Source organism: Podarcis filfolensis, assembly GCF_964270895.1.
Source record: "Podarcis filfolensis genome assembly, chromosome: Z".
NCBI classification, from domain to species: Eukaryota; Metazoa; Chordata; class Lepidosauria; order Squamata; family Lacertidae; genus Podarcis; species Podarcis filfolensis.
In genome coordinates, this window is record NC_139617.1 from 29,772,365 (window position 1) to 29,793,964 (window position 21,600).

The window sequence follows — 21,600 nt, forward strand, 5'->3', positions numbered from 1 at the left end:
GATGATGAGTCTTTCTTAATCAACCAATTTGGTATAAAATAATTAGGCAGTCTCAGTAACATTTTCCTGTTTTACAAACTAATATCTATTTGAAGTGATCATGTGGAACTTGATGATTTCACCTCTTTTATTATTGAGCAGTTTAGAACTTTTGTATTAGACCTTATATTGGAGGCTGACGACTTAAAGTGAATGCATAAAGCTATAGACCATAATTAGGATGCAAGCGAAGATTTATGCATCTCACTCTGTTTTCAGCTCCCTGAAGCCTGTAACGAATCGCCACCCCACCCCCACTCACCTCCCCCCCCCAAGAAAATCTTTAATAAAGATACATTTAAAAAAAACAACTAACTGACCTAACTAACTGACCCATTGCATTGCGGATAACTTGGTTCTGCCCCCAACAAAAGCCTGCCCCCCAAAATAATAAATCCTGACTACACCCAACCTCTGGGATGAATTCACCTCTCAGCTGTCATCCACAAAGATCATTGTCTGAGAAACTTTGAAAGAGCTAATGACCCCCATGGATGAGCAGCTAGCAGACATCAGTGTGAGGGTGAATACCATAGCTGTCAACGTTTCCCTTTTTTTAAGGGAAATTCCCTTGTTCCAAATAGGATTCCTCGCAAGAAAAGGGAAAAGTTGACAGCTATGGTGAATACTTTATTGTAGAATGCAGATTTGGTCAAGGAAATTGGTCTCTGACATGAAACGCAGATTCAATGAGTTCTTTTTTAAAAAGTATTTTTATTAAAGATTTTCTTGGTTTACAAAAGTATGTGCAGTGTCTCTCTCTCTCCCCCCCCCCCCCCGTAACATTTTTTAACAGATCAGTTTCATTTGTTGAGACATTAGGAAGAAAAGGGGGGGGGGAATGAGTGGGGGTGGGGTCAGGTGGCAATATTTCTATTTTACTTAATATATGTGGGGTTTTGTGTCAGCGTTGCTTGCGCAGGTTCTCGTTAGGTCAGTTAGTTAAGTATTTTTATTTATTTACAGTCATACCTCGAGTTGAATGTGCTTTGGGTTGAGTGCGTTCGAGTTGCGCTCCGCGGCAACTCGGAAGTAACAGAGTGTGTTACACTCAAAATGACATCACGTGCATGCACGGAAGCGGCGAAACGCGACACACGCAGACCCGCCGTCGCGTCTTAACATTCCGTTTGGGATGTGAACGGGGCTCCGGAATGGATCCCGTTTGCATCCCGAGGTACCACTGTACTTGATTTGGGGGGGGGACAGCTGCCCCCCCTAACTACACCCATGTCCCAGAGATTGGGGCTGCCATTGCATCCCTGGTCTCCCACACTAATTGGATCTTCTGCCAAGTTGATAATGGCCTGATTGTGTTTTTGCAGCTGGCTGCTTTTTGCTTATATCAGTCATGTGGTTTGAAGAAACCAGGAAGATTGTCTGATTTTTTTTTTTTTTTTGTTGATTCAGATTCACTGGCATACACAAAGCACGAAGAAGAGATTTATATCCAAAACATATGTGCAGGATCCGTTGGGTGAGAGGGGTTGTTTCTGGTGTTTTCCTGAGCTAAGGATTTAAGGGGCCACCTACATCGGCATTGGCTCCACTCCCCCATCACAACTCATTAGATAATTTCTCTTTTTCAGCAGGGAAGTAATTTGTCAACCCGTCCATTCAGACAATGGATTACCAGCCGGGGCTTTCGGTAATCCAAATTCCGTTTTCATTTTGGAGGAGCAAGTACAGCTAACTGCAGGCTTACAGACGCAAGAGAGATGTTTGTTCCTCTTCAGCAATATGTTGGTTGTTGCCAAGTTCAAGTAAGTGCAGATTTGATCTACAAGGCTGTTAATGAAGTGGGTATTTCTTAGGAGTACCTTGCAAAGGTTATTTGCCCAGGTGTCTGTACTTGGAACTGGAACTGAAACTTGGAACTGGAACCTTCTTGAGTGTGGTCTATTTGTGGCCTCTCTCTCCATTCTCAGAATTAAGCTAGCCATTGTTGCACCCTCCAGATGTTAGTGGACTACAGCTCCTCTCACTGTTTGCCATGCTGGCTGCTGGGACTGCTGGGAGTTGGAGTCAAACAGCATCTGGAGGGCACCAGGCTGGGGGCGTCTGGTGTAAGAGCTTGCTTAGCTTATCATCAGGGGAGGAGGGCAGTGGTGAGCTTGAGCAAATCATATTTGGAAAATGGGTGTTTCCAGCTGTTTGTTGTTGATTGTAGGATGGGCACATTTCACACATGCAAAAAATTTTTTTTGCTACATCCACATAACTTTATTGGCACCAGAATACCTGCCTGTATTTTCCCTCTATTGAATCAGGATTTACCCTGCACATGGAAAATCTGACAAGTATTTTTTTTAATGCCAGCAATCTGCTTATGATATCTGACCGACCTGTTTGCAGAATTAATGAAGTCCTCATATGGAACATCTAAAGTTCTTTTTCTTCATATTTTAGGGTATTATTATTATTATTATTATTATTATTATTATTATTATTATTAAAAACTGGCCATTTTCTGAAATGGACCAGCAGGATAGAAATCTGCTATAAATCAGAATGAATAAATAAATAGCCAAGTCCCGACTTTCTGATTTCTTCATAAAACAAATTAAAAATGCAGCAAATATTCTTATGAAAGTAGAACATGAGGGGCATAGGGTTGAGCGGGAGGGAGAAGCAGAATTAAAGAAATTGTGCAATATTTTGCCAGATTAGTTTTGCTACTGCTAAGTAAAATCACAACAAGGCTAATGACTCTTATGAAATGCCAGACCCCAACAGAAATGGGGAGACTTGGAAAACATCAGTCTCTCCTTATGCAAGGTTTTACTGGTGTAAAAAGGTAAAGGTAAATATGAGTCTTAAATAAAGGTAAAGGTAAAGGTACCCCTGCCCGTACGGGCCAGTCGTGTCCGACTCTAGGGTTGTGCGCCCATCTCACTTAAGAGGCCGGGGGCCAGCGCTGTCTGGAGACACTTCCGGGTCACGTGGCCAGCGTGACGAAGCTGCTCTGGCGAGCCAGCACCAGCGCAGCACACGGAAACGCCGTTTACCTTCCCGCTATAAAGCGGTACCTATTTATCTACTTGCACTTGGGGGTGCTTTCGAACTGCTAGGTGGGCAGGAGCTGGGACCGAAAGACGGGAGCTCACCCCGCCGCAGGGATTTGAACCGCCGACCATGCGATCAGCAAGTCCTAGGCGCTGAGGTTTTACTCACAGTGCCACCTGCGTCCCGTTTTACTGGTGTGCAACAGAACAAATAATTGTGACTATTTTATCATTTGTTTTATTTGTTACAGTAATTTATATCTCACCATTCTACGAAAAAATTGTGCTCAAAGAACGTCATGATATGGTAAAATAAAACAGAAAATTTACAAGAATGAACAGATCGTACACTATTAAAAAGCAACAATTTAAAACATAATACATTCTTTAAAATTATGCTGGAAGAAAACAGCTTTCACTGCCTGCTGTGTAGATTTGGGAACTGACTGCTCCACTGGAGTCTTTTCTCTCATAAGGAGGAAATTTCTGGCCTCTGATTCCTGACCCCAACAACAACCATTCCCATTCATAAATCTGTGGGTCCATCCTGCTAACAAGGAGTGTGACTTCATTGGTGAATGTGTAGGGATGAATGAACCTGCCAGTTTCAGTTTCTCTTCATCTCTCATTTATCCAGTCTTCAAGTTCAGGTCTCTCTGCATTTGCACATCTGTTTCCAAGTTGCTGCTTTTAAAAGTCCTCATAAAACTTTGTCTGTATTTTAATGTATAATTTTCCTAATACAGTATACACAACTTGTATGCATTTTTGCCCTAGTAATGCATATTTTTATTAACAACCCCCCTACTGTAATGCACTTTTAAATGTTGTTTTCACTAACATATGCATTTGTTCACATTTTCCATTAAAATGTGAGTTTCTGTGTACCTTATTTGATTGGAGAACTTGCAGCACAAAATTCAGAGAAGTGTAATTCTTCTTTTTTTAACTGCATTCTGTTTTTAAAAGAATATATATTATATTGCTTTTTCACATGTAACTTAAAAAACAACAACAGTAAGCAACAACAATAGCAGCAAGCCTGTCATTTCTTGGGGGGAAAGTGTGTCAGCAGTTGGAACCAGCAATTAGAACAAGTCTGTGATGCATTTTAAAATCTCTAATCAAATAAGACTCTCCAGATTTTTCCATGGGGAAGTTGTGTCAAGAATTTTGTAGGATGGGTGTGTGTTTTGGTCACATATTGTTTTGGGAAGAGTGAATCAGGAAAGTTTACCTTTAAGGCAAATTCAATCAAATTTTTCTCTCTCCCCTTAAGGGTGGTTCAACAGTGGTCATAATTCAGGAGAAGTGAAGATAAATGGTGGAGAGGTCTATGGTGAGGATGCAGAAGAAGACATGGGCACCACATGCCATCTTCCTCTTGCCAGCATTCTTAACATAACCTGTCTCTGGCTTTGGATCTAGGTCATCCTCCAACTTGAAAGTGAAGAAGCAGGTGCACCTGACTAAGGTGTGGACAGGCAGCTGCCTCAGTGAAGTGTCGGAGAAAAGATTCACCCATGAGACCTCCTTTGTGATTGGCTGGCCCACCACCAACTTTGTTGTCACTTATAGGTAACACCTTCTCTCAGAATTCATCATCTATCCCCCCCCCACCCCAAATCACCTCACATTTTCCTTAAACAACATCCGATGACAGCACAGAGATATAGAAGCTAACCTCCACCACCCCTCACTCACTAAGAATGTTTCCCAATCTTACTTTGTTTGGCTAATTTATTTACAAAATTTATCTCCCACAAAAATTTATCTACCACAAAGATCTGGGCTCAAAGTAGCTTATGATAATTTTAAACAACAGAATATATAAGCAGTAATTTGAGACAGGTCAAAAGCTGTCAATGGCAAAACTACGATGGCAACAACAACAGGAATAAAGAGTTAACAACATCAGTTTGAACCAGTATTATTAACATGGAGATTCACTAAGGATTGAATGGTAGTTTAGCTTCCTTTGAAATGTTTGAGATTTCCTGCATGAGGAGAAATCTCAAAATTCAACCATTCATTCATTCATTTACATCCTTTGAAACATACCATGAACATGACTTAAAATACAAATAAAATTCAGTTCTGGACACATCAAAAATCACACAAGGATTACTGTCTTCAAAGAACAGTATAAAGATAACCATTCTTACTATGATTCTTACTGTTACAGCATAAATAAACAATGCTGAGTACCTCAGAGTAGCATCCTGAGATAGCTGCATTGCATCCTTAGTTTTCTTATTCTCACACATTACAAAATCAGACCAATCTGACCCAATCAATCAAACCAACATATCATTCTTTTTAGTCCCTCTAGACAACTTTATGTGTCAATTTATGATTTCTCATTTGTCAAATATTTGGGGGTCATGCTTGCTCTATCTTTCTCTTTTCCCTTTTGCATTGCGATTCCTGTAGCCATTTGACCTTTGAAATGATTGTGCCTATTTGTCCATTTCGTGGCTAATTTCATAACAGAAATGCACAAAGTATACATGCTCTGTAATTTTTCTTCCCCAGCCTGTATCCCTCCAGATATGGTTGGACTACACCTTCTGTTGGGTGTTGATGGGGGAAAGCTGCACCCAGCTGAGAGTGTTATCTGAAAATAGACAACATTCCCTCCTTCACATACTAATTCTTCACATAGCTATTCTATGGGATTTGTTACCACAAGATGGAGTGATTGCCACCAACTTTGATGGCTTTAAAAGGGGTTTGGACACCTTCATAGAGGATTTGACAAACAAAGGCACTAGTACAATGGCTGTGCTGTTCCTCCAGGGTCAGAGGCAGTATGGCTCTGAATACCAGTTGCTGGAAACACAGGAGTGGAGAGTTGCTCTTGGGCTCAGGTCCTGCTTGCTGGTTTCCCACAGGCATCGGGCTGGCTGCTAAGAGAACAGGATGCTGGACTATAAATGGGCCATTGGCCTGATCCAGCTTCATAGCTCTAATGTTCTTAATGCAGAAAATAAATACCTTTAATTCAGTAAGTCACTATTCCATCACATCCACACCATATATTTAAAGCCAGTGGCTTCCCCCCCAAAGATTCATGGGAGCTGTAGTTTTCCCACTCATAGCTACACACATTTAAGAACTACCGTTCCCATGGTATTTGATGAGGGTCATGTTTAAATATATGCATTAAATATATGGTGTTGATCAGCCCTTTATTCCTGCTTCAGCAAACAAGGTTGGCTAACATTTGCCCTATGCCCCCCTCAATATCTTCCTGATTGAAGCTAAAAATGTAAAATTTCTTTCCTCATCTCATCCAGGAAATACCGTATTTTTTGCTCTATAAGACTCACTTTTTCTCTCCTAAAAAGTAAGGGGAAATGTGTGTGCGTCTTATGGATCGAATGCAGGCTGCGCAGCTATCCCAGAAGCCAGAACAGCAAGAGGGATTGCTGCTTTCACTGCGCAGCGATCCCTCTTGCTGTTCTGGCTTCTGAGATTCAGAATATTTTTTTTCTTGTTTTCCTCCTCCAAAAACTAGGTGCGTCTTGTGGTCTGGTGCGTCTTATAGAGCGAAAAATATGGTGATTTCCTATTGGCCATTCAGGCTATTGGGGAGTCTTCAATTGATTTTGTTCTGCCACGCATTGCAGGATACCTGACTAGAAGAATGACAACTCTTGACATTTGCTTTTTACATCCAATATATGTTTGGGCAAACCTTGGTACAGGTTCTGTATCTCTCACGTCATTACAGGGAAATAGTTTCTAAGAACTGCAAGGCAAGGAAAGCAGACAAAGCAAGGTATTAATTAGAGGCCGTTGCCCAACGTGAAAAAGATGCTTGCTTCAAACGTCAGAACAAGGCACTTGCCCTCCACCCACTTATCAGAGCCTCGCTTCGCTTCGCCAGGAAATTGAGCTCAGCAGCACAAGAAAATTATTTTACTAAAATAGAACAGGAAGGGGCTGTGCTTTTGTACTGGGCCTTTGTCAGAAGGGACAGTGATTTATAGTTCTGTATATCATCTATGGCAGTGTGGACAAAGAAAGGGGGGGGACTTCCCCAACCTGAGGGCCACATTATTCTCTGGATCATCTTCTGGGGGCCGCATGCCACTGGCAGGCAGGGCTAGAGGCAAAAGTGGATGGAGCAATGAATGTGACTTATACCCTTCATATGGAAGGCTACAATCCAGCCAGACAAGACGGAGATTTCTATGGAGGAGGTTTCTATTCATGGAGAATAAGTCTATCAGTGACTGCTAGCCATGATGGCCAAGCTCTGCTTCCATGGTTGGAGGAAGTAATGCTTCTGAATACCAGTTGCTGGAAACCTCAGGAAGAACTCAAGTGCTCCTCTGCTTGGGTTTTGCTCAAGGGTTTCCCACAATGAGCACCTGGTTGGTCACTGTGAGAGTAGGATGCAGGCCTAGATGGGGCCCCTTTGGCCTGATCCAGCAGGCTCTTCTTATGCTGTCATGGAAACCACAGGAGGGGGAGAGTGCTATTGTTCTCAAATCCTGTCTGCTTGTCCCCCACAGGGAACTGGAGGGCCACTGTGAGAAGAGAATGATGGACTAGATGGGCCATTGGCCTAATCTAGCAGACTTTTCTCATGTTCTTAGGCACACACATCTCATCCTCTGAGACATTATCATAGTTCACCAACGCAAAAGCACTTGAGGAGCAGGGCCTGGCAAGGAGTGGGGCCTCTGGAGGGGGGATAGCATAGAGAGAGTCCCAAGGGCCACAGTTGGCCCCCGAGGCCACAGTTGTTCCCCACCCCTGTTGCAGCCAGAGGACTTTTGATGCTTTCTTACCATTGTGTTTACTACTCATTTTCAGATCGCCTGAAGTGAAGGACAGGTGGATGTCAACACTGCTGTGGTAAGAGTTGCATTCTTTTTGTCTGCAGCAAGGATGCCACGTGGCGTAAAGGTAGGAGTGGCATTGTGCCATGGTGGCCTGCCTGTGGCATCTAGTGGCCCTTGCCATGGTTGCTGCTTGCTCCCCACGAAAGTAGGCTAGAAGCAGGGCTACCTCCATCAGTTCCGTTGTGGCAGGCCAGCCCCATCAGGCCTCATCTCCCCTCAGCTTGGCACCTGAGGGCAACTGCCATTCCCTCAGGCTGACTCAGTGGGAGAAGTGGGAAGCAGAAGGCTCATTCCATCAGCTTTGCCAAAAGCCCAGATCCATCAGGCACCTCCTGCCCCTGAACTGTTCCAACTGTTTAGAAATCAATACTGAGTTTGAAATTTAATTTTCTTCTTCCCTCCCCATCCCTTTTTCCTTGTATGTCATGCTTTTTGGTTTTTAGGTTGTAAGCCTGCAGGTTTTGAATGTAAGCTGCTGTGGGAACCTTTTTGACTGAAGAATTGGGTACAAAAGTTATAGATAGATGGATAGATAGATAGATAGATAGATAGATAGATAGATAGATAAGCCAACTGGAAGAGGGAGGAGGGAATGTGTTGGGTCTATAGTGTGCCTCAGAGAGTACTGTCTTATACTTTATCAGTGTTCTACTTTGATCCCATTTAGCCACTTTTCAGGTGTTCATTCACAAGGATAGCCAACGTCCATCAGCCCCCAGGGAAGATGGGAGTTGTAGTTCCACAATATTAGGAGGACATCTTTTTAGCTACTGCCACATAGGAAACACATGGGAAGGGTGGCATTGCAGTCACAGGCAGCACCCTAGACTAACATGCATCCATTAAAACAGGAATCAGGAACCATTTTCAACCTGAAAGCTACACTCCTGCTGTGTGGGTAGCTGCATGCCAGGGCTGGGCGTGGCCAGAGATGAAAGTGGGCAGGGCTTTACCTTTGTGCAGTAGGTTACATTCCTGGCACACAGAAATCAGAGATTTTGAACATACCCACATACCCACACATGTGTAAAGCATTATCACGGCCCCAGGACCATATTCCAGCCAGGTAAATGTTCTTGATGCAGGACTGCTCTGAGAAGTACAACCTGAGGAGAGGTGTCGTGGGCTGAGCGGGGTCCTCCGGGCTTGAGGTTCTCCACCCCTGTGTTAGAACCTCTGAAGGGAGCTGCTGAGTGTGCACAGGACTTAAATGACATGGAGATGTTTGAGTGAAATCAACCCCACCCCAAAAAAGTTAGTCTCCCCAAAATGGTCTGTAGCAGTGTTTTTAGTGCCTTTCTCTGCGTGCCCCAGTAACTATGCACCTTGTGGTTTATTTTCTTAATGGTAAATTTATGAATTATAGGCACATCAATGAAGTGAAGCAGACTGAGTATCCCAAAAGCATACCCATGCAGATTGTGTTGATGGACGGTGACCACAGCTCCTCTGTGAGTAACAGTGGGAAAAATAGCCTGGCCTATTAGGTTGGTCCTGTTCTTCAGTACCGCCGTATGTGGCAGTGCTTAGTCTTGATTTTCAATCTACAGTAGTTTTAAGGCTCTATGTTACCTGAGCAGAACCTAAATGTGTTTTTTATTCTTTGTGTCAAGAGCACTGCAATAATCGTCTCCAATGTAGAAACAGCAGAGCATGTCATCAAGAGGACCACTGAGAAGCTGGGACTTCCTGTAAGTGCAAAATTTATTTCCTTTTAGAAATGGCTCAGCAGTACTGCATTATTATTTTTACTAGCTGTGAGGCGGGGGGTGGGAAGATGAAGTCACTTGAGCTTTCCTAAGTGTAACTGAGGCAAGGGATCCACTCATGCCCAAGAAGCAAATAGACTGGAGAAGGGATCTGGGCTTTTGCATTCTACATTTAAGAATGCTTTTGCATTCTACATTTAAAAAAAATTAATGAGGTATTAATGAACAGGATATTATTTATCTAGACTTACTGTGTATGCATTTTATTTTTGGGGGGTATACTGGGTTCTGAGAAGGAGTGGAAAATAAGCACTAAAAGTGAATATGCATGATTTTGATAAATACATAATTATGTCAACTGTAGGGTTGTAAAATACAGATTGGTTCTTTTATGACCAACATATTCACATGAATGCTTGGGTTTCACCCCTTAGTATAAGACATGAGTGTTGCAAGTTGTAGACAAAGCTATTGATTTCTTTGGCTTTGCAAGCATTCCTCCATGAGAAAATTGGTAATGTCAGTCAAGATTCCCTAAAACTCTCTCCCCCTGCTTTCCAAACCACATCTAAACTTTGCCACTGCTAAGGAAGGCAGTCTGGGAGGCACAAGGGTGAATTCTCAGTTCATCCAGAGCAAGTGACTGTTACTCGTGGTCAAACCCTTTGCTCTGGAGCATGTCCCAGAATCCCTCTATAATGTACAGGGGTTCCTTGAGAAAAGAAGAGTTTGAAAGCCACTGGCCTCTTCCCTTGCCACCTAGGCAAAATATACTAGTTTATAATTAGACTGTGGTGTGCTAAAATGTGCCATGTATATAATGACTCAAGACATGTTCATTGGCCTGACTCGCATGCTTTTCAAGTCTTTTGTGTGGATATTGCATTTCCATTTCCAACCTAGATGGCTTTAAAAGAGCATTAGACAAATTCGTGGTGGAGAAGGAGGAGGAGGCTACCGCCACCTGCTAGCCATGATGGCTGTGCTCTGCCTCCACTGTCAGAGGCCGTAACGCTTCTGAGTACCAGTTGCTTGAAACTACAGGAGGGGAGAGTCCTCTTGCTCTTGGGTTCCTCTTGCAGGCCTCCCACTGATGCATCTGGTTGTCCACTGTGAGAAGAAGATGGTACTAGATGGGCCATTTGCCTGCTCCAGCAGGCTCTTCTTATGTTCTTATGTAAGCCGCTGCTGTCCAGATGCATGGCTGTGCTGGTTGGGGCTGATGGGAGTTGTAGTCCAAAACATCTGGAGGGCACCAGATTGGGGGAGGCTCCTGTAAAGTTTCAGCTTTGACTTCTTTCTGTCTGACTGCCTTCCCCTTTCCTCAGCTGTACTGTTCCGCTTCCTCTGAATGTCAGACATGCTGGTCACTCTGTTGTATTCCATCAGGTTTGCAGCCCTGCATTTCCTGATCCTCCCTTCACCACCTGCTGCCTGGGCTTCATTGCCTGGTATCCCATTCTGTTGTTTTGCATCCCCTTTTCCCAGCTTCTCCAGTCCTTCATTCTGCCACCTCATTTCTTTCTGTTTTTCAATCCACAGGGCCGGCCAAGAGACTATCTCCTTTGGGTAATACCAGGAAGGGACAATAATGCTTACCCACTTATCGGTAAGAGCTCTTGCTTTCTTGAGTGAACATGGATAATTCAGTATTAATTAATGTCAAAATGAACATTTGTAAGTCCTTCTGATGTGAGTGGCATCTTACCCTTTCATTTCTGTGGAGTGAAATTGTTGTTCCTTTTATCATCCAGGACATTGCACTCTGTGAGGCAGTGTAATGCAGCAGCAAAAAAACAAAACACAACAACCCTAATTCAATTCTAGGTTACATCAGCAGAAGTTGAGTGTCCAGATCAAGGGAAGTAATAGTCCCGCTCTGTTTTGCCTTGGTCAGACCACACTTGGAATACCGTGTCTAATTCTGGGCACCACAGTTTAAGAAGGATGTTTATAAGCTGGAACATGTGCAGAGAAGGGCAACCAAGATGATCGAGGGTCTGGAATCTAAGCCTTATGAGGAACAGTTGAGGGAGCTGGGTATGTTCAGCCTAGAGAAGAGAGGATGGAGAGGTGATATGATACCCCTTTTCAAATATCTGAAGAGCTGTCACATGGAAGATGGAGCAAGCTTGTTTTCTGCAGCTCCAGAGGGTTGGACCCAAACCAAAATACAGCAGGTGAAGCTCTTGTGGCCAGGACTTGTATAAACAGGGGTGTTTGTGAGGGCATTTAGTGGAGGAGTTTGAGGAGGAAGCCTGAATTCCATCTCACAGCATATGTATGACCAAGAGAAATGAACAGTGAACTGCAACACCTGGGCCATGTTTGCCTTCCTGTCTAAGAACGTGCAAAATCATACATGACAGATGGCCATCCAACCTCTTCTTAGAAACGGCCAAGGAAGGAGAGCCCACCACTTTCAAAGGAGAGTCTGTTACACTTCCAAACAGCTCTTACTGGCAGAAAAGTCAGAATGTCCTGTATTGTAACTGTTTGGAATGTCCTTTATTGTAACTTGAACCACTGCTTCGGGACCTACCCTCCTGTTACCTCCATACACTACTGCCTCTGTCCTGCCCCCAGTAAGGAGTCACCACCACCACCAACCCTTCCTCTGGGAAGTGGCAGGAATTGTTCTGTATCATCATTACACCATGTGATCTCCCACTTGCAGTCTAAAGGACTACAGCCAAATACAGGTTTGCCACATCAGGGAGAACCAGGCCCTTTCTGAATGAAGGCTCTCCCACACTTCCATTTATCCCAGGCTTTCTGTGTGTTTGCCCTGCTGCTTTCCCTGGGAAAACCTGCTGTTTACCACTGAGTCGGAGTAAAAGTCCATCAGGGTTTTCTGCAGATTGACATGAGTTCGGATTCAGTGGTAAACATCAGGTTTTCCAGGGAAATGGCAGGGTGAACGAAGAACCTCTTGGACCCATGCCCAGAAACCATGGGACAAGTAGAAGGGAATCCAGGACAAACAGAAGTGTGGACAAGCCCTGAGTGAAAGAAGAATCAGATCCAAACCTTCTGCCTAAAGCAACCCAAACATATGGTTATAAAAGTTAGGTGCCACCCCCCCACTTTCTACAAGACTCCAAGGGGTTCCAGGCTCTCACCCAGGGTCTGTGGTCCTTTGGAAAATTGAGACATGGCAGAGACTGTCATAGCTTTGAGAAAAATGGTTTATTCACCTATTTACACCTTCAGTCTGCATGGAGGGAGTCCAGAACTTATGGCATGGTCATCTGAAGCAGAACTTGTCTCCCACAGCAGTGCAGCCCTGAGGTACAAGGCATCTCTCCCAGCCAGCCTTCAGCCAACCTGCCCAAGATGGATCCCAGTCTTTCTTCTCTCCCCTTCTTCTTCCCAGCAAACCTTGCTAAACAACCCTCTTTTCCTGTCACCTCACACCCAGTTACGCTGACAACCTTCCAAATCCCAGACTCTGTTCACACGTCAGAGCAAGGGGAAGGTCAGTTTTCGTGTACTGCTAATGGCCCTCAACAGCATTGTATTGTTTTTAATAGCCCTAGCTTGGCCAGGTTGTTTTGCATTGGCTAGCTCAGGAATTCCTTTGCAGCTTGTATTTCTCCCTTCACATCCCAAATAATCAAAATCCTACCATTTATTAATTTCTAGGGTTTAGCCACCCAACCCAAATTTTTAACACCATGCTTCCCACACCAACTTAGACAAGAGCTATGAAATTCAAACTTGCAAGGAAAACAATGCCTTCAGAGATGCTGTGGGAGGAATAATGTTGTCTCCCTTAATCAACTACTCCTGTTTAAATAAGCAAACATCCATCTTCCCATTATGAGCGTGGAATCTTCAGCTTGTTTATTTCTCCTGTTAAAGAATTCCAGCTGATATTTCAAGATATTATTTTAAGTATGATAGGCTGGTAGTTAATTCAGATGGAGTTTGTAAGGACATATGAGCCTGCTGGATCAGACCAATGGCCCATCTTGTCCAGCATCCTAATCTCACGTTGGCAGGACCCAAGCACAACAGCTCCCTCCCCTCTTTCAGTTTCCAGCATGTGGTACTCAAAAGCATTTGCTGCTTCCAACCACACAGAGAGAGCATAGCCAGGATGACCGGTAGTCATTGATAGCCATCTCCTCCTATGAATTTGGCTGATCTTCTTTTAAAACCACCTAAGTTGTTGGCCATCACTGCCTCCAGTGGGAGTGAGTTCCATAGTTTAACTCTGCACTGCGTGAAAATGTCCTCTTTATCTGTCAACTTTATCTTCCAACTTTATGCTTCAATGGACATCCACAAGTTCTAATGTTATGAGAGAAGGGGGGCTTTTCTCTATCCCCTTTCTCCATTCCATGCATCATTTTATAAACTTCTATCATGTCGCTTCTTACTTGCCTTTTCTCTAAATTAAAAAGTCCCGAATGCTGCAACCTTTTTCCTAGGATAGTTGCTACATCCCTTCGATCATTTTGGTTGCCTTATTCTGAACCTTTTCCAACTCTGCGATACCCTTTTTGAACTAAAGACACTGTAATCCAAATGTGGTCACGCTATCAGTTTGTATAACAGCGTTGTGATGCAGGCAGTTTTATTTTCAACTTGTTTCCTAATGATCCTTAGCATAGAATTTGTCACGGCTACTTCACACATGGCTGGCAGCTTCTGCTTCATTGTGTTAAACATTGTATCCTAGTTCAATGGATTTCTGAAATAGATACAATGGAACATTCTATACATAGTGCGCTGTCTATTCAGATGTTGCTGTTTTTCTTGGTAAAAGAATAAATGAATCCATTTAGCTCCTAAACAGCTTTGTGCTGCCTTTAAGGAGCCTAAATAAATGCTTGGGTTTGAACTGAGGCTAAATGAATGGTAACAGGGAGTGATTTCAGAAATAGGCAGCAGGAAATTAAGATCAACACAATATTTTTCTTTAAATTATTTAATAATAATAATAATAATAATAATAATAATAATTAATAAATGCCCTATGAAGGCAAAAAGTGTTTTGCATTTTTTTGCCATTGGCACATATCAGAAAATGATGCAAGTTTAGATGTACAAATAACATTACACAGAGTATTTACTTTGGCTGAGAGTATAGGGCATGTCTTTTCAACTTTTTCCCATAGTGTTTCATAACAATTTCTATTATTACATGTGACATAATGACAGTATCGTATTTAGGGTTGGGCTTTCTGGTCAAAAGGGGCCTAAAATGAGAGCAGAACTTTTGATGAAGGCTGTTTGGGAATGTTGACAAGAGCAGCCTTTTCCTTGAGACTTTTCAGTTAACTTCTTTCAGAGGAGCCAAAACCCTTTCACTGTTGCTTCTCTCAGGCTGTGGGAGATGTCAAAGCCTTTTAAAGCAGGCTCAGCAGATTTGGGGTCAGAGCCCCCTTCCACCCTCCTCCTCCTTCAGATTCCCTTTCCTTTGGATGGCTAACCATGTCACATCTGTGATGGGCTTAAGGTTTGTTTATTTATATCCTACTGTGTAGCCCACAGGGGATCCCCCCACCCCACAAAATTTCACCAATGAAAATTAGATCAAAGTCTAGTGTGAGGAATAGACCTGCCATGCTGTATTACTTCCTTTACAGGTAAGGGATGATCCCATGTCTGGTGTGAAGGATATTTCCACAATTTCTTCCTTTGGCTAGATGTGGTTGATGGGCACAGGATTCTTCTCCAACTAACAGCCCCAGGCCAGTCAGTGACCCACTGTGGATCTGAGTCTTGACTAGGGACTGGAGGATAAATTAGATTCAGGGCTTATCCACACTTATCTTTCATCTACTCTTTCTAGGCTCTGTGTCTGAGTGCCCTTCTTTTTGCCCTGGAGTGTTTCCAGTGAAAATCTGCTCTTTAAATATGAATTGGAGCAAATGGCAATCTGCAGAAAACCTGACTCTTCTGAATGAGCACTAAAGAGTGAGGGATAGGGGGGAAACTCCAGGGCAAAAAACCCCCAATGTTTGGACATGGAGCTTTTAAGCACAGACCTGTACCTGGAAAGCGGAGGACAAAAGAAAAGTGTGCATATGTTGTAAACAAAATCTGGTCTTGGTCCCTTATGGGGTACACAAGAGCCCTTATAGAGTCCTTTGTAGGTTCTCCATCGGTAGGAGAAAATTACAGAGGCCAACCAGAGAATATTGAGAAGCAAAGCATCTAGTAAGCCTGATCTTTATTAACGCTGTTGCAACAGGGTGCTCCCTTCACACACAGGAGAGTGGAAGTGGACCCAGAACAAAGGTGTGCCTCATCCTTATATAGACATTTTGAAATTCCCTGCCCTGGAGCTCTAGACCACAACCAGAAACATCATTCATACATCACAGAAGGGGTGTAGACCAAGACCACCCCCCAGATACATCATACCTACTTCATAGAAAAGGCGGTCTACAACAGAATTCTGAGTGCTTTGTTTATCTCCTGTCTGCCAGGTTATCTGATAATGCCTTATCTGATTGCCTTTCCTGGTAGTCTGGCCATTCTTTTGAGATGGTAACCACTTAATTCCCGAGACAATAATGTAATGTCTTTCCATCCCTCGTCTTGACAGACAAGTTCTTTCAATGCATTTAATTTTGTAAGTCCAGCTGGTTTAAGCATGGTCAGGGCTAGCGCCTTGACTGTTTTCAGAAGCTAACACCTCTTGTCGTTGCAACAGGCCATGAGCAACCCTTCAGCATTATTCTCAGCTGCCTCGAAGACTTCATGCACCAGCCACAAGATACTGACAACAGAATGCCGCTCACTGATTATTATGGAAATTCCATCCTGGACCAGCTCCCCAGGGATAGGCAATGCCAGTTCATCCTGAAACTCAGACACCAAGCTCCAGAGCAGCTGCAAAGAGGTAAGAATATAGTCCCGAATTGCTGGCAAATATAGTCCCGAATTGCTAGCTTGTGGCCTACTGTTTTAATTGTGGGTAGAAATTTAGTACCAACATGAATTTTCTCACCAATTAGGAATCCAGTAAATTCAGATGCAACTGTTTGAACTCTGGGCTAATTTTTGTTTCTGAAATTTTACTTTGAGAGTAAAATTTGGCGCCCCACCCCAATATTATTTTATTAAGGCAATAAAATTGTCAAATGTTATTAAACACCTTATTGGTTTATCAAATCACCAAATATTGTTAATGGAGATAGTTGAGGAGCAGGAAAAGGATAAAGGGGGAAGGCAGAGGTTGGCAATTTGTCCTCCTTCCCTAGTGGAGGCTAATAACTGCTTCAGGAACTAGAAGATTCAATCAGCGAAATGAGTTGCTGCTGTTTTTGGGGTGGAAGGACTGAACACCCCTCCCGCAAGTGAATATCTTTCTAGTCCCTCATTTCTATATAATGCATTCCAGTAGTTCACAAAACACTTCCATCTCTCTGCATAAAGATCTTAGAGACCTCCCTGCCTCATTTCTAATAGCTGCCCATCATTCTGCTTTATTAGAAAGCAATACCTCTCAGATATTATGGGCATAAGGCCTAGTGCTTTGATGGATATATTACGATCTACATTTGTTGGGGTTAGCAGTGTATGTTGAGGGCAGAAGAGACAGAAGGAAGACAAGGAGAAAAGGCTTGCTCAGCCAGGATGGACAGCAGGGGAAGGAGAGGACATTTGGAAGTTCATGGAAGATCAGCAGTCCCACTTCTTAATTGCTCCAAATTGCCTGCCTGGTACCCAATTTGTACCTCATGAACCTTGCCTTGGAAAGGGAACACCCTGAAACCTGAGGTGCATTTGTTCTTTCAGAAAAGGTACAGAAGCACACCAAGAGGAAGAAATCTTTGATCGATTGGGCACTCCGCCGAAGCACCAGCACCCCAACTGGCAGCCCAGTATCACAGTCTCCGACCACCTCGAGGAAGCTTTTTGGCCTGTCCCTGGAATCATTGTGTCCTGATGGAAACCTCCCCAAGCCAATTATGGTAAGAAGGGGACCCAGGGGTGTTGTTTGGGTGCCTCTGCAGAATAGCTTCTTTACTCTTTTGTTCACTGTGTCAGTGCATATTTAGATGCATGGGAACAAGGCTGTGAAGGTGGCTTGGGCCCTATCTGCACTATACATTTAAAGCAGTATCATACCACTTCAAAGAGTCATGGCTTTACCCCAAAGCATCCTCGTACCTGTAGTTTGTTAAGGGCGCTTAGAGTTGTTGGTGGTTGGCGCTTAGAGTTTGTTGTTGTTGTTGTTGTTGTTTGCATTTATGCCCCACCTTTTTCTGCAAAGAGCTCAAGGTGGCATACATGGCTCTCCCCATCCTCATTTAATCCCCACATCAACTGTGAGGATGGTTAGGCTGACAGAGGCAGCAACTGGCTCAAGGTCACACTGTGAGTGGGTTTCATAGCCATGTGGGGATTTGAACCAGATCCTGGTCTAATACTACACAACAGTGGTTATTAAGAGACCCCTGTTCCCCTCACATAGTGACAATTCCCAGAGTGGTTTATTATGGTTGTTAGTATTATTATTATTATTAATAATAATAATAATAATAATAATAATAATAATTTCATTTCTATACTGCTTTATATTTCTAAGAAAAAAATCTCAAAGCAGTTTACAACACATTAAAACATCAAATAAAATAACCCAGGATAAACATTACTGAAGAAAATCAAATACAAAGGGAGTTGGACTAGAGGACCCTTAGGACCCCTTTCATATCTATGACTCTATAACTGTTTATAATACAGTGGTACCTCAGTTTTCGAACATCTCTGTTGACAAACAGTTCGGTTTTCACATGCTGTAAACCCGGAAGTAAATGCTTCGGTTTCCAAACACGCCTCGGAAGTCGAACATGCCATGCAGCTTCCGCTGAGTGCAAGATCCTGAGGCCTAGTTGTCGGCTACTGAGTTTTCGGTTTTTGAACATTTCAGAATTCGAACGGTCTTCCGCAACTGATTACGTTCAAAAATCGAGATACCACTGTACAGTGGAATGTCGATTTTTTGAGCATCTCGGAAGCTGAACGTTTTGGTTTTTGAACACCGAAAACCAGGAAGTAACTGCTTCTGTTTTCGAACACACCTTGGAAGTCGAACGGCTTCTGCGGAAATTGCAGACTGCCTTTTGCACCTTGGTTTTCGAACGTTTCAGAGGTTGAACGGTCTTCCGGAATGGATTACATTCGAAAACCGAGGTTCCACTGTACTGAATATTAAATTGCAACCTGCCCTGGGACCTGCTGGTGAAGGATGGGTAATTAACAGCAACAACATGAATATTCCCTCTGTCATGAATGAGAGCTTAACCTGATTGTCTAAAATGCAAATTATAATAATCGCCCTTAGTGATCATATAACTGACATTGTTCACTTCCACACAACCCCAGGATATCCTGCAACTCCTGTACCATGAGGGCCCCACCACAAGGGGCATCTTCAGGCGCTCGGCTAATGCCAAGACTTGCAAGGAACTGAAAGAAAAACTCAACTCTGGAGATGATGTCCAGGTGGATGGTGAATCTGTCTTTGTGGCAGCTGGAGTTATTACAGTAAGTTGGACCATATTGGTAGTACTTTAAAGACCTTAAGTTTTGCTGTGCTGACTAACAAGGAACTGCTGCAGTGGCTTAAGGTGTATTGTGGGGGTATCATAGAATCAATAGTTGGAAAGGCCCCCAATGGCCATCAAGTCCAACCCCCTGCAATTCAGGAATTTCAACTAAAGGGAGGGCCTTTAATTCAGAATTGATGGCAAGTGGTGTCATATAACCCTCTCAGCCTATGGGCAACAGCAGTTTTGAGTCATCCCATACTAACATCCAGGCATGTCAACTAATTTAGATAACAGTAGAGAAGTGTGAAGGGTTAAAGACTGGCAATCTGTGCAGAAAGATTAGAGGCATTCAACATGCCATTCTTCATGGCGATTAGTAAAAAAAATTGACCCTCCTTGCTCCCATGATAGTGCAAACTGTGCTTCATGAAGATACTGATGATGTTAATTTTGCCCAATAGGTTTTCTTGCAAACAGTGAGGTTTCTAGTATTGTGATGTTCTGGCCTTCTTACAGGTGGATTCTGAGAAGCCCTGGAAAATGAAACCAAGTGTGGTAGAGCAGCCTTGGGCAATAAGCTTCTATCTGCACAGCACTGCACACAATGCCATCAGACTGAAGTGCACAGGGTCCATTTTGTGCTCATGCCAAAAGGGGATTCCAGACACTGCCAGTCAGCTGGTTGGCAGCACCTGTGGGGATTGAATGAGCAAATACTTGTCAGGGCTTTGAAGCCCATTGCAAAACATTCCAGCAGGTCACCTGGTGTCATTGTGATGCTAGGTGGTTGACTGGTGGGTGTCCACATCTGCCTATCACAGGGTTTCCCAAACTTGAGTCTCCAGCTGTTTTGGACTACAATTCCCATCGTCCCAGACCACTGGTCCTCCTAGCTGTGGCATGGCCAAACTTGGCCCTCCAGCTGTTTTGGGACTACAACTCCCGTCATCCCTAGCTAACAGGACCAGTGGTCAGGGATGGTGGGAATTGTAGTCTCAAAACATCTGGAGGGCCAAGTTTGGCCATGTCTGTACTAGCTAATAATGATGGGAGTTGTGGTTAAAAAAACATCTGGAGACCCAAGTTTGGGAAGCCCTAGCCTATCAGATTTGGGCCATACGGTGAGGGATAAATAGACTTTTCCCACCCCTACCTTAAACTGTGTGGTTTTTGACACACACTCACAAAATCAGGGCTTTTGTGCTTCATTGTAGAATAAATCTCAAAATTGACTCAGTTGCTCTCTGCATGACTAACCAAATCACTCTGCATGTCTGTATTTAATATAGGATTTCCTACGCAATATACCTGACAGTGTTCTATCCTCAGACATGCACGGGCTGTGGATGGAAGCCATGGATAAGGAAAGCCGAGCACATAAGATTGAAGCACTCAAAAGGTTTGCTACTGGGGCAGTCTGTCTGCTTTGATAACCCTGGGTAGTGAATATCTACTACTACTCAGTCTCCCATTCCAACTGCCATGTGGGATCCTTTAGAAAAAATAGTGCCATACGCTACATTCTAGTAAGATGCTCTTATTTTAAGGAGAATTTCAAGCATGCCCCCTCCTCAAAATGGCAAGGGGATGGAAAATTACTTGATCCATGTAGTGGGTGTGGGGGGGGGGAACATATGTGGACCCTGGCTAATTTCTCTTAGCCTGACTTTAAGGGAAGGGCTCAGCAAGAGACCACAAGGTTTGCCAGCAGAAGATCCAAGATTCAATCCGTGGTTTCTCCACTTAAGAGGATCCGGGAGGGAGAGAAGGATATGATGGGAAAAACCTCTGTCTGAATCCCTGGAGGGCCACTGCCAGCCAGTGTAGGCAATACTGAGCCACATGGCGCCTTCCTGTGTTCCTAAACTCACAGAGCGGTTGTGAGGATAGAACTGCAAGGGAAGAGCTTTGCCTACCACTCTTGAGTGCAGTCGAGGAAAGGCAGATTTGGAAATGTGATCTATCAACAAGCAAGCTTCCAATATTTCCTGGAACACAGGTTGGAAGCCACTCTTCCGATTTATGCCAGCTGCTCTTCATTCAGCAGTTGATGGCTTTCCATGGGCTTTATACATGAGCATAATAACAGGCTCATAATTTGGGGTAGAATTAGAAATGCAGAAGCATTCAAGGCTCAAGTCCTGCTATGGATTCAGCTGAGATAAGGTATCATTTGCAGGAACCCTGCTTCTCAGTTGTGCTGCCAGCTGCCCGGGACTGGATACTTATACTTTCTCGGGGGAAATGATAAAACTTTAGTCCGACATGCAGTTGCCAAAATCAAACCCAAGCAGCATGTCCAAAGGATTAAAAAAATAATAATCCTTGTTAAGAATTCTAATGTTGCATTCAAAATTAAAGTAGCAGAATTTCCTGCAAATGTTGAATGCTTGCTTTTTCTTTCTCAGTTGATGTGAAAACTTGAGGCACAAGTACATTTAGGGTATGCTTTGGCTGTGCAGAGTAGTAGTTACTG

The 21,600-nt window shown here is 43.5% G+C and overlaps 1 protein-coding gene across 13 annotated transcripts in view; it reads left to right on the forward strand.

The window, feature by feature from the left end:
• The window catches only part of LOC310754437 (rho GTPase-activating protein 20-like), an 86,150-nt gene that overhangs the window by 56,414 nt on the left and 8,136 nt on the right, over positions 1–21,600 (forward strand). For 8 of the 13 annotated variants that reach the window (XM_083596267.1, XM_083596273.1, XM_083596263.1 and 5 more), the window contains 10 exons: positions 1,629–1,802; positions 4,473–4,622; positions 7,872–7,913; positions 9,267–9,351; positions 9,514–9,591; positions 11,152–11,218; positions 16,280–16,468; positions 17,368–17,543; positions 18,958–19,119; positions 20,414–20,523. In XM_083596267.1, the coding sequence (XP_083452393.1) occupies positions 1,629–1,802; positions 4,473–4,622; positions 7,872–7,913; positions 9,267–9,351; positions 9,514–9,591; positions 11,152–11,218; positions 16,280–16,468; positions 17,368–17,543; positions 18,958–19,119; positions 20,414–20,523 (1,233 nt within the window). Of the gene's footprint in view, positions 1–1,628; positions 1,803–1,921; positions 2,106–4,472; positions 4,623–7,871; positions 7,914–9,266; positions 9,352–9,513; positions 9,592–11,151; positions 11,219–16,279; positions 16,469–17,367; positions 17,544–18,957; positions 19,120–20,413; positions 20,524–21,600 lie in introns of those variants that run through there. The other 5 variants (XM_083596268.1, XM_083596270.1, XM_083596266.1 and 2 more) reach the window with 2 other exon arrangements.